The 12,553-nt window shown below is 40.8% G+C and overlaps 1 protein-coding gene across 1 annotated transcript in view; it reads left to right on the top strand.

Annotated features, from left to right (window-relative positions):
* usp3 (ubiquitin specific peptidase 3) overlaps nt 1-9,323 on the top strand; it is a 14,449-nt gene extending 5,126 nt beyond the window's left edge. Inside the window, exons 6-7 of the mRNA XM_056451282.1 lie at nt 8,755-8,929; nt 9,194-9,323. Coding sequence (XP_056307257.1) covers nt 8,755-8,929; nt 9,194-9,323 — 305 coding nt within the window. The remainder of the gene's footprint in view (nt 1-8,754; nt 8,930-9,193) is intronic.
* Nucleotides 9,324-12,553: the final 3,230 nt, after the last annotated feature.

Genomic DNA, 12,553 nt, shown 5'->3' with positions numbered 1-12,553 from the left:
ATATATATATATATATATATATATATATATATAACTCGTGACTGAAACATTGTATACATTGCGACAGTTGAAAAGAGGTCATATTTGTGTAGGAACAATCACCTACAACCTTATTTTTCTAAAAATGAGCTTTCCTACGCGCTGGACGCATTATATTAATCTCTATGCGCAGGCTGCGAAGAGAGACCGATCCTTAGGGACCGTCTACAAAGAGCAAAACGCGAAAACCAATACTACAAAAGCTGTCAATAACTTCCCTCTGACACATTATGCTGCCATAAAATTCAGATCACATGTCAGTGTTGCACTGTGCAACCCATATCTGGGAAACATCCATACACACTCATACACTACGGACAATTTAGCCTACCCAATTCATACAGTAATTTTCAGTAAAGTTATTGAATATTTTTTCATAATAAAAATTCATAAAAAATATACAAAATAGTTTTTTTAAACCAAGTTTAAAAAATTGATGATGAATTTTATGGCAGTATAATGTGTTAGAGGGAAGTTATTGACAGCTTTTAGTATTGGTTTTCGCGTTTTGCTCTTTGTAGACGGTTCCTAAGGATCGGTCTCTCTTCGCGCGTAGGAAATCTCTTTTTTTGAAAAATAAGATCGTAGGTGATTGTATACATTTCGACGGTTAAAAAAAGGTCCTTTGTGTGTAGGAACAATGTTTCGGTCATGAGTTATTGATCCAGAAAATGTGAATCTGTTGCTAACTTTACTGAAGTCTTACAGAGCTGCTGGGGGGAGACCGGACCAGCCAGTTGTAATCCCGGCTATTTGAGGACCGTATCTGGAAATAAAATGACTAATATACACAATTGGTAATAGAAAAGGTCTAGAAGAGTATTTTCATGATGATAAATCAATATATAAAGCTGGAGAGAAAGTTAAAGCGAACGCGGAGCTCCCTGTCTGCTGACTGCATGATTAGCGTCGGTAACCCACCAGTCAGTTTACGGGTCGTTTGAAGACCTTATTTGGGATAAATTTACTGGAAACATCACTGATGTAACGCAATAGACTGTAAATAAAAAATATTATACATAAAATTTTGATTGCTCCTATCGAGAGTGCAAAGAGAAGCGTCGATCTCGGAGCACGAATGTGCTGGTGAAGCTGGGGAAGACGTGATAAGCCAGTGGTAATCTCGGCTATTTAAGGACCATATCTGGAATTAAGCTGACTAATATACACAATTTCATAATAGGAAATCAATGTATAAAGCTACAGAGACAGTTAAAGCAGACGCGGTAAACTCGGAGCTCGCTGTCTGCTGACTGAAGCTAATAAGCTTCAGTAACCCACCAGTCTGAGAGAGTGAAAGCGAACGTGGTAAGACCTTCTTTGAGGAAACATTGCTGCAAATGTCAGTGACGGAAACATATAGACTCTAAAGACTCTTTTACTTAATAAAATTATACTCATGATAATAACAAGTAAATAAAAGCAGAGAAAGAAAAAGCGACAAAGGACACACCAGACGCAACTGCAACTAACCCGCCACTGGCAGGTCACATGACCAGGCAATTGGACACTGGCGGCTGCCACCAGCCACTGTCAGGTCACGTGACCCGCCACTGGCGGCTCCCACCAGCCAGTTGAAGATTGAACCCTGACTCATGGAAAATGAAAATAAAAGGATATCAGACCTCATTTTCAGCTAAGTTAAGGGAAATGGCACTAGTTAACTAACATTTTCTTTCCCAAACATTTACAATGCCATTTATCAAACTCAAGTTAATGAACTGTATCTTTTACTATATTAGACCTGTCAAGATACTGAATTTCATTTCTGAAATTTATAAAAACCGTCAATTTCCCTCTAACATTTAAGCATTGTTGAACGCAGCTCCGCTCATTTGCTATTGTGTTCACCGGTGCTTAACAGAAATGACTGTGATTGCCTGTGAAGATCATCAGTTCATTGCACTTCACCACTGTTTACCGAGTGCAAACACAGACGAGCGATCCGCTGAAGAATTGACTGATCTTTGCATATTTAAAATGCTCCAGTGTTCGTGTATCTGTGTTTGCGCTCAGTGAAGTGCGGCAAACTGATGACCTTCACGGCCAATCACAGTCATTTCTGATGAGCACCGGTGAATACTATGGCAAATCAGCGGTGTTTAGGAAAACGCTCAGCAGCGCTTATATTTTAGCGGGAAGTGGTCGTTTTTAAAAAATCAGGACCAGGACAACACTATTACAGACAACTTGAGGGTGTGCTACAGAGGACTGCAAATTTTTATTGCTCACCGGGTGACATAGGCTGTAGCAAGCAGGGAAGCCCCCACTGTGTTTACCCAGCTAGAAAGGAACATTCCCTACAGGTTGTGTTAATGTTTTAAAGAACATTACATTTTAGAAAAAAACATTTCAATGTAATATCCAATAAATATTCAAAAAATATTTTTTCCCAAAACAATGAACAAGAACATTCTAGCAATGTTTTGTAATGTTGGTAAGGGACCAGATTAAACAATGTTCTCTTAGATAACGTTTTTACAATGTTTCATAAAACGAAAGTAAGAACATTCTCACAGTCACATTAGAGAAATGTTTTAAGAACATCATTGAGATGTGAGATGTGGAATGTTTTTTGAAGAATGTTCTAGCAATAAGACATTTAAACAAAGCTAGCACATTTTATCTGCAACATTTTAAAAACATTTTAAAATGATTAAAATGGCACCAGATTAAACAATGTTCTCTTAGAAAACGTTTTCACAATGTTTCATAAAAACCAAAGTAACAACATTTTCACAGTCACATTGAAGAAATGTTATAAGATCATGATTTCTTTTCAATAACGAGACAGAAAGACAATTAACATACTAATTTTAACCTGTACTTATTAAAATATAGAAAATGTCATGTTCAAAAACTTATTGCAGACAAATAAGCAAAACCTAGTGGTTTAAAAATAGTGGCAAAGCATACAGATTTAAAGTGACAATTAATTAGTATTTGAGTATTTAATTATTTATTTATACAATGAGCACAAGAATGTAAGAAAATGCAGAGATTTTAACTTTCTTTTTCACATTGCTACAGTAAAATTAAATATTTGAAATGGTTATTCGTTACTGTACATTTTGGAAACAAAAAAAGAAAACAAACAATGTTATTAACAAACATGTAGAATATTTAGAGAATATTGTCCTAACTTTATAGAAGGCTTTCTGGGAGCTAGAACAAAATACCTGCTGAAAATGTTAAAGTATAATATTTTAACAATGGTACTATTAAAGGGGATTAGAATGTTTTAGAGAACATTTACCTGTATTTTAAGAGAATGTTTTCGTAAGTAAAATAAAACAATATGATGAAACGTTATAATAATGTTAAAGTGTAATGTTGTAGCAACACTGTTAAAAAAATCTGTTAAATTGCCAGTAATCTACATTAACATTTTACATTTGTAAATTCAGTTTACAGAATATTTCTGTTAAAAATACATTCCAAAGTCTGTATTTTTCATCGAACAGATTTAACCCCTCAAATCCCAGAGCAAAATCCTCACTACAGAGGGTTGAACACTCAGACAGTGATGAAGTTAATGAGATAATTAAGTGTCTAATTAAAGGAGGATTGATAATCATTGATGAACACCTGTTAACAGCAGAATCACTGAAGGAAAGAATTACACACACAAAACAGCCAAAACCAAAGATGAAGATCAACTGAAAATAACTCTAAATAAAATAATAATTCATAAAAATAAAACAAATTACACAAAAAATGTGATTTCTCAAGATCTCAGCAGAGATCATTAAACAAAACAAACATCAGGAGCTTCACTTATTACTGACCTTTGACTTTATTTCTGTCACATGAACAAAAGCTCTTAATGAAATTTGTTGTTCATCCGAAGTCACCATGATGGAGGACAGAGTCTGCTTTAGTTGGGCTCTTCAACTATTTGCTCTGACGCTAGTATTTATTTTGGATGCTTTACTTAATTGTGTTACTTGCACTGTTTGAATAGCATGAAAAGCTAAAAGAAAAGTCAGTAAAGGTGCGGTCACTCTTGACTTTTCTTCCCATAGACTTCCATTCATACGCACGCGAATACGTCAGACCGGAAACGCGGGGTAATATGTAAGTTTCAAGCTGCGGTCACACTTGACTTTTCTTCCCATAGACTTCCATTCATATGCACGCGAATGCGTCAGACCGGAAACGCGGGGTCATGCGTGAAGTTTCGCAGGTTGCTGCGGTGCAAAGTTCAAGCTTGGTGAACTCTAACCTGCGAAATCGCATCACTTGGCTGCATGGGACCAATCGAGGATCAAAACAGGACCTCTCTGGACAGAAATTTAAAACATGGAGCGATCGCTGGCTTTTTAAAATGTCTAATAAGCTTGTTTAATCCCGCCCCTTTTCGCAGCGCAGCACGACAAAATTTCGCACACACAAAGCCCGGTGTGACCGTAGCTTCACAGGTTGCTGCGGTGCAAAGTTCAAGCTTGGTGAACTCTGACCTGCTAAATCGCATCACTTGACTGCATGAGACCAATTGAGGATCAAAACATGACCTCTCTGGACAGAAATTTAAAACATGGAGCTATCGCTCGCTTTTTTAATGTCTAATCATCTTGTTTAATCCCGCCCCTTTTTGCAGCGCCGCACGACAGAATTTCGCACACACAAAGCCCGGTGTGACCGTAGCTTAAGACTACTAAGATTAACTATGGTATTGAAACTACCCTCACCTGGTTGTGCACTCATTGACTATCTTGTTAGTTGTGAGAAATTAATAACATATGTTAATGAAACCTCTTGACCTACAGCAGCCCATGATTGTTTAACAGGTGTAAATACACCATTTACTATGAGAATGTTTGATCTATGGCAGTACGTAAACACACAGACAATTTGTTTCTGAATCTCAATAATGGTATCTAACAAAAAAATAAAAATCAACCCTGAACAATACAAAACAATATACTGAAATATTACCCGCCCCCAACATAAAATAAAGGAAAATAAAGAGATTGTAAGAACTTTAAGCTGCATAATATATTCATGCTGCAATGTATGCTGAGATTTTTGTACTATGCTGGCACCCAGCATACATTGCAGCATGAATGAATTAAGCAGCTTTTTTTAGCAACCATTGTTGAGGTTCATATCCTGATTCTTCATGTCTGTGTCATATCATGTAGCTGGAAATTTCAAGGTTTTGTGCATGAAAGTAATTAAATTTCTTATTAATTTCTTGATAATTGTTTGTTGAACCTCTATGGGAAGCTGTAACATATCCCAAACAATTTCATATACAACTATTTTCTATGACTTAAATTATAAAATGCTAAATACTATATCAGTAATGATTAAGTACACACAGTACAGTTTTACATTGCCTTTCTTGCTATAGCTGATGAGTTTCAGAAACACTAAGATTAAAGAGTAAAGGTTCAAGAGCTCAACTAAAGCAGCCTCTGATCTCCATGATGGTGAGGTTAAATGAAACATTTTCAATAAAAATATAAACCTCTGTTCATTATCAAATATTCTTGCAGATATGAGAGAATTGAAGTCAAACTGTAATGAGTGAAGCCGCTAATGCTGTTATTTAATGGAGTTATTTAATCCTGTTTTAATTTAGTTGGTTTGTTGTGAGGCTGTGTATGTAGTTGTATTTCTTGTTCTTTCTTTTAGTGATTGTGCTTGTTAACAGCAGGTGTTCATCATTCAGTCATTTGTGGACATTCACATTTGTGGACATTCACATTCATTCAGTCTTGTGGACTAAACTAATTGACTACTTTAGGGACTAGTGAATGAGGGTGTGTGGTGAGATTTCAGACACTCTAATTAGTTTCCCGAAAACAAAGGTTAGATCTGTTACAGCTATTTTTCATATTTTGTACAGAAATGAGCTGTTAATCATTTATCAGGTTTTCACTATAGATTGTAGATGCATTAACTGTTAAAATCATGGACATTTTTTACAGTGAATGTTCCTTCGAAACGTATTTAGGATATTTCTAGTGAATGTTTTCCTACCATTAAAGAGAACATTCTGGGAACTTAAAGAAAACTACCCACTAATAATGTTATAAGAATGTTAGAATATAATGTTCTAAAGTTGTTACCAACGAATGTGGTTAGAATGTTTCTAGAAAATGTTTTCCTATCTTTTAAGAGAATTTTCTGGGAACTAAAACAAAACTACCCGCCGAAAACAGTAATGCAACATTGCTGGTAATAGTCTCAAAACATGTAGAGAACTAAACATTTCTAACTGGGTACCTGGTTCCAGGAGCCTAGGAGGACAGGCCTAAAGAGATTGTGATGTTGTTTGATGCCTAATATGCTTTTAATTGTTTAAATTAAACTTAACTGAATGATATTAAAGAGATGTTTACAGTTTGAAATCGTGGCAAGTGGAGGTTTGAAGTCCACAGCATGTTCTTGCAATGTTTACAATGCTGATACTGATACTTCCCGGTTTCTTCCCACTGCATCCTTGCTTTCGTGTTTTAAAATGGTGGCCACGGGAAATAAGCATATAGAGCTAGTATTTGAATGATTCTCTAGTGTAATGTCTAAAGTGATGACAAAACAGGTCATTGTTGCTCACATTTTAAGATTATAAGGCTGAATGGCATGAAATGCCTTCAGTATACAGAGATATTCCAGTTTTTCTCTTTGCATATTGCAATCTGGATTTCACAATAATTACCCTTAAAAAGCCAGAGCAAAGCAAACACTACCAGTTTCTGTGGGATACTGTAGATAGAGCAATACAAAATACAAAAGAGCGAGATCGACTTAAAATGTCACTTACCTGATTTATAATGATTTGTTCTGCAGTAGTGTGAAATTTATGCTGAGAAAATGTTGTTTTTCTCCCCTAAGGATTTAATATGTGGTCTCTGTCAACATCTTGTGGCGGAACGTCAACCGTCACTTTCTTTGGTCTGCTCAGACAGGCTTATGGGGGCCGATGCACTGCATATGATGCTCTGAAATTAGAAATATTGTAAAATAGGCACTATCTTTATAAATAAACTGCCTATGTAGGTGTGAACCTACACTGGTCTTACGGTTCGGTTCAGTTATGATTATCATGTTGTCGATTCGGTTCAATTCGATATCACGGTGCATCACAGTGCATTGACTATGCTTTCCATACACAATTTTATATTTTAATTTACAGCACAACAATTATTGTATTAAAATTTATAAATATATTTATATTTATAATGATTGTTATACAATTTTGTCTTTTAAAACAGACAGTCAGATATATGAACTGTACCTTTAAAAACTCAAGTACATGCACAGAACAACATGAGCATTTCTAGCAAATAAAAAATTGTAAATATCTCGCTTGCTTTCTGAGCGTTCTCCAGCGAGTTTTTACACCCCTATGATTGGTCACATGCTCAACTGAAAGGGCTGTGATTGGCTCTAACACTCTGGTGCTGTTCACTGATGAGTGACACTGACAAACAACAGCGACGATCACAGTTGATCCATAATAGACGCGTAGGAGAAAACTCACTCTGCAGACACGCGCTTGTGTCTTTATCCAGAAGTATTGCTTTAACAGCCAAGAGGAGTAGAAACATTACCTCAGCCAGCAAGTCAAAGGTCAATAGTGAGAGAGAGAGAAAGAGAGAGAGCGAGAGAGAGAGAAATAGATTGTACTTTCATTTTCTCCATTACAGTGAAACAGGGCTTCTGTTGTCAGTCAACAACATCGTTGTCAGTGAAAGACTGTCCAGCAAACACACATGCAGTAAAAAGTGCCCAGTTTCTGCATTTTTAAGTAATTAGAGCATTTTAATTACTCACACTCGCCTCCCTCGCCATAGTAAGCTATCGCAATATATCGCATATGAGATAAATGATGTCAGTACATAATAACCAGTTAGGAGAATTACTGAACCGATACCGAATTGTCCACATCTGCACTGAAAAAATAATTAATTTTGACACCCCTAGCTGCATATTTGCAATCTAAACAACTACATTCTCGACTAAAAAGCCTCAAAAGTACATTATGTTGTCCAACAGCAGCAATATTTGTCAAACTGTAGAGTGTCCTCTGCTTGTCGCTGTATGTGGGCAGAGTAATACACAAGTGTGAAGGGTTAAGAGGCTGGATAAGTGCTGGTATTTGCAGAATATCGCATGGTTATCAGCCAATCAGATTCAAGAACCATACAGAACTGTTGTATATATATATATATATATATATATATATATATATATATATATATATATATATATATATATATACATATATATATTAGTGGCTAGTGTTCCAATGCAGCGTCACCACAAGTCCAAACTGCCAACACCTGTCACCTCATCAGCACTGATCGCCATGTGCAGCTCATTAGAAAGGGAGCATATAAACAGAGAAAGAGGAGACACAGACTGAGCATGATCTCTTCAAGAAAGACACACTAATCCTTCTTTCGCTCTTTCCCTAGCTGATAGCAATGGCTAGACCGGCGCCTCACACTTTTACTAAAGGCCCAGCACTTCACCAGCCCAGAGGTTTTCCCCAATACCCAGCCAAAGGACTCCTACCTGCACAGGTTCCCTCACCTCACCTCATTACCTGGCAGTGTAAATAAATCACCCACCAGGCTGTTGAACGATATCTGTCTGCCTGCTTATGTTTTATCCCTCGTCTTGCCACAACTGGTGGAGAATGTGGGTAGACTGAGTGGATAAAATCCCACAACAGGTAACAATTTTTTTTATCTCTTACAGGCGAGCAGCTGCTCTTTTGTCACTCGGATTCTGAACAGTGGGACAAAATGGAAGCTATCATCCGCTGCCTCTCTATAACCACACGACAACAGATGTTCACCGAACAGCTGGCCGCCAGACAGCAGAAAATGGAAGAAAGACTGTTCCAGATGGCTGAATACCTCCCACTCTCAGAGTCACATGCCTCCGCTCACTGCCATCTGACAAAGCTCAGTGACCTGGATGACATTTTATATAGAGTATTATTATACAGTACCAAAAGGAGAGATCCAGGCGCGAGTGGGTTTGTCGCCGGTGAGAGCAGAGCAACATTTCGCTGCCTGGACTCATGTGGATGTTGCCCCGGTACGTGGGCGGGCAGCTCAGCAAGCTTGCCCACTTGTGGCTCCCAGGTTGCTGTAAAAGTCGTCATTGAGTGGTTGCTGCACGCTCTCCTTAGATGGCTCCAGAGGACTGTAAGCATGAGGAATGCCGAAAATCTGGCAGATTTAGTGGAGGCGGTGGAGTTGGCAGAGGCCACGCTAGCCAGGGACACTAGCGAGAGAGCAGCCATTGCCCCTGGTGGGTGAATTCACCATGGCAGCCAGCAATGGCGATCCCGAGCCCTGCGGACAAGCCCATGCCCACTGAACCCTACCGCACGTGCCTGGTTGGCCAGCTTTATCGTTCACTGAACCTTGCCATCTGGTGCTCTGTCACACAGAGTGAAGCTTGAGGGGAAGACTACCATTGCCATATTGGATACCAGGAGCTCCGTGATGCTGGCACAGCTGGATTTGATCAAGCCCTGAGTAGGATCTAAATCTACAATCTCCATAACCTGCGTGCACAGCGAGACACTGAAAAGCCCCTGAAAGTGGACATTGTTGCTGATCTCCCCATTCCCATCTTACTCAGCCAGGATTGGCCAGGGTTTAAGGAGTTGTTATCTTTGCCAGTAACACCACCTTCCCAGTCACGCCGCCTTCCCTGGGCTTGGAATCAATGGCACTGCAAACCAGCTCTCCTGGCCACTGAGAGCGACCGAGGGGGTGAGTGTTCAAATCATTCTTCTAATGTCTTTATGGATTTGTTGCAACAGGTCTCTGGGGGGGCTTGTTTGGATGCACCCAGCCTGAAGATAACACGCTGAGAGACTGCTGGTCCCAAGTTTGAGTGGTGGAAGGCCAGGAATGGCTCCCCGCATCCCACCCACTCCCACACTTTATCATCAAGTATGGTCTGCTGTACTGTGTTGTCGAGTGGCAGGGGGAGAGGAGGACATTACTGGAGTACCGAAGATCGAAATGTCCACCATCCTGGAGCACATCCATACTCATCCTATGGCCGGTTACTATGTCACCCGATACCCTAAGGCAGTACCCCTATGCAAGGCCACCTTGCCAATAAACTCTTCCTGCTTTGTAGCTGCGTGAGTATCCTCTCAGAGATCCTGACTGACCAGGGTACTCCATTCATGTCCCAGCTGATGGCAGACCTCTGCCACCTCCTGAAGGTGAAACAGCTGCGGACATCCGTTTACCACCCTCAGTTTAACCAAATCCTAAAACAGATGCTCCACAGGGTCGTGGCAGAGGATGGGCGTGACTGGGACCTCATGATCCCGTACTTGCTGTTCGATATCCATGAGGTGCCCAAAGACTCTACTGGGTTCACTCCCTTTGAGCTGCTGTTCGACCGACAACCCCGGGGCCTCCTGTATGTGACACGACAGGACTGAGAGCAGGATCTCGCACCCCAGAGCTCCCTCATTGAGCAAGAACGGGACATGTGGCAGTGGATTGAATAGGTTATGCCCCTAGTATGAAAACATCTCACTGAAGCCCAGCATGCCCAATTGTGTGTCTACAAATGGCCTGCCCAAGCTCGAGGGTTTCTACTCGGGGACCAGGTCATGGTGGTGGATCCCACAGCAACTTCTAACTTCCTGGCTTCCTGAAAAAGTCTCTATTTGGTCGTCGAGAATGTCGTGCCGGTCAACCATCGCATCCGTTAGCCGGGGTGGCATTGAGAGTAGCAGAGATACCATTATCAACCTACTGAAGTGCTGTGTTTCTCCTTCCAGGAAGATGGTGACCTTTGCAGAAAGCCCACATCCTACTGTACACCTAGACAAACAGCTCTCAGCCAACCAGAAGACAGAGCTTGAAACCCTGGTCAGTCAGTTTAAGGATGTGTTTAGTGAGCATCCCAAACGCACCACTGTAATCCAGCATAAAATCAGAACAACCCCTGGAGTCATCGTGCAACAGTGGCCCTACCGGGTACCAGAAGCTCGCTGGCTGGCAGTAGAGGAAGAGGTACAGTACATGCTAAAGTTTGGGGTCATCGAGCCATCTCGGAGCTCGTGGTCCAGCCTCATTGTCTTGGTCCCAAAACTGCATGGGACCCTCTGCTTTTGTAATCACTTCCGGAAGCTAAATGAAACATCCAGCTTTAACGGGTACCCAATGCCTCGGGTGGATAACCTCCGGGACAGATTCAGTAGTTCCAGGTTCATATCCACCCTCGACTTGACCAGGGGTTACTGGCAAGTTCCCCTAGCCCCAGGGGTGAAAGAGAAAACTCCCTTCAACACTCCTAGGGGCCACTGGCATTACCGGGTCTTTCCTTTCGGGCTGCATGGGGCACCAGCAAAGTTCCAATGAATGATGGACATATTGCTTGACTTCATCAAAGTTATGCCCCTGCCTACCTCGATGAGGTAGTAGTCCACTTGAAGTAATGGGATGTAATGTCTTACATGTCTGTGGAGGGTGCTCCTGGAGCTGCGATGGGCTAGGCTCACAGCTAACCACAAGAAATGTCATCTCGAGCTGGTGGAGGCGAAGTACCCGGGATATCACATTGGTTGGGGGCTAATCCAGCTGCAGCAAGCCAAAGTAGATGCTCTACAGAAGTCCCCCGGGCCTACCAATAAGTCCCAGGTATGTGTCATTTTGAGGTTAGTGGGCTATTACCGATGTTTCATCTCCAACTTCTCTTCCAAAGCCAGCCCACTGACAGACCTGACAAAAAAGGGGCGGCCAGAAAGAGTTGCCTGGAACCCAAACATGCATTCCAGACCCTTAAGAAGGCCCTGGCCTCCTCACCCATCCTTCATGCCCCTGACTTCAGCTGCCCCTTTATCCTTCAGAATAAAGCTTCCACTCTGGACTGGGTGCAGTGTTGTCACAGCTGCATGAGGGAGAAGAGCACCCAGTCATCTACGTGAGTTGGAGGCTCACCCCAGCGCAAACCATGCGCCCCTCCAATGGATGGCCTCGGCAAAGAATACCAATGCACCTGTCACCAGGTGGTTCCTAACGCTCCAGGACTTCCTCTTTAAAGTCCAACATTGAGCTGGGGTGAGGTGGCAAGTGTTCCAATGCAGCGTCACCACAAGTCCAAACTGTTAACACCTGTCACCTCATCAGCACCGATCGCCATCTGCAGCTCATTAGGAAGGAAGCATATAAATAGAGAAAAAGGAGACACAGACTGAGCTTAATCTCTCCAATAAAGACACACTAATGCTTCTTTCTCAGTAGGAGAGGAAGAACTGTCTAAACTGCTAAATTTGTCCAAATCAACAATGTCTTTGCTAGATCCTTTACCAACCAAATCATTAAAACAATTATTTTCACAAGTTTCTGAACCTATTCTTAATGTTTTGAATTCATCCCTACTTTTAGGATCTGTTCTTAAAACGTTTAAACTAGCTGTCATTAAGCCTCTTATTAAAAAACACAGCTTTATCCCAAAGAACTAGTTAATTATTATTTCTATTTCAAGCCTGCCTTTTCTATCAAAGATACTA

Source organism: Danio aesculapii, chromosome 25, assembly GCF_903798145.1.
Source record: "Danio aesculapii chromosome 25, fDanAes4.1, whole genome shotgun sequence".
NCBI classification, from domain to species: domain Eukaryota; kingdom Metazoa; phylum Chordata; class Actinopteri; order Cypriniformes; family Danionidae; genus Danio; species Danio aesculapii.
Note: the sequence above shows the minus strand (reverse complement) of the source record. Positions and strands in the feature narration are given on the sequence as shown.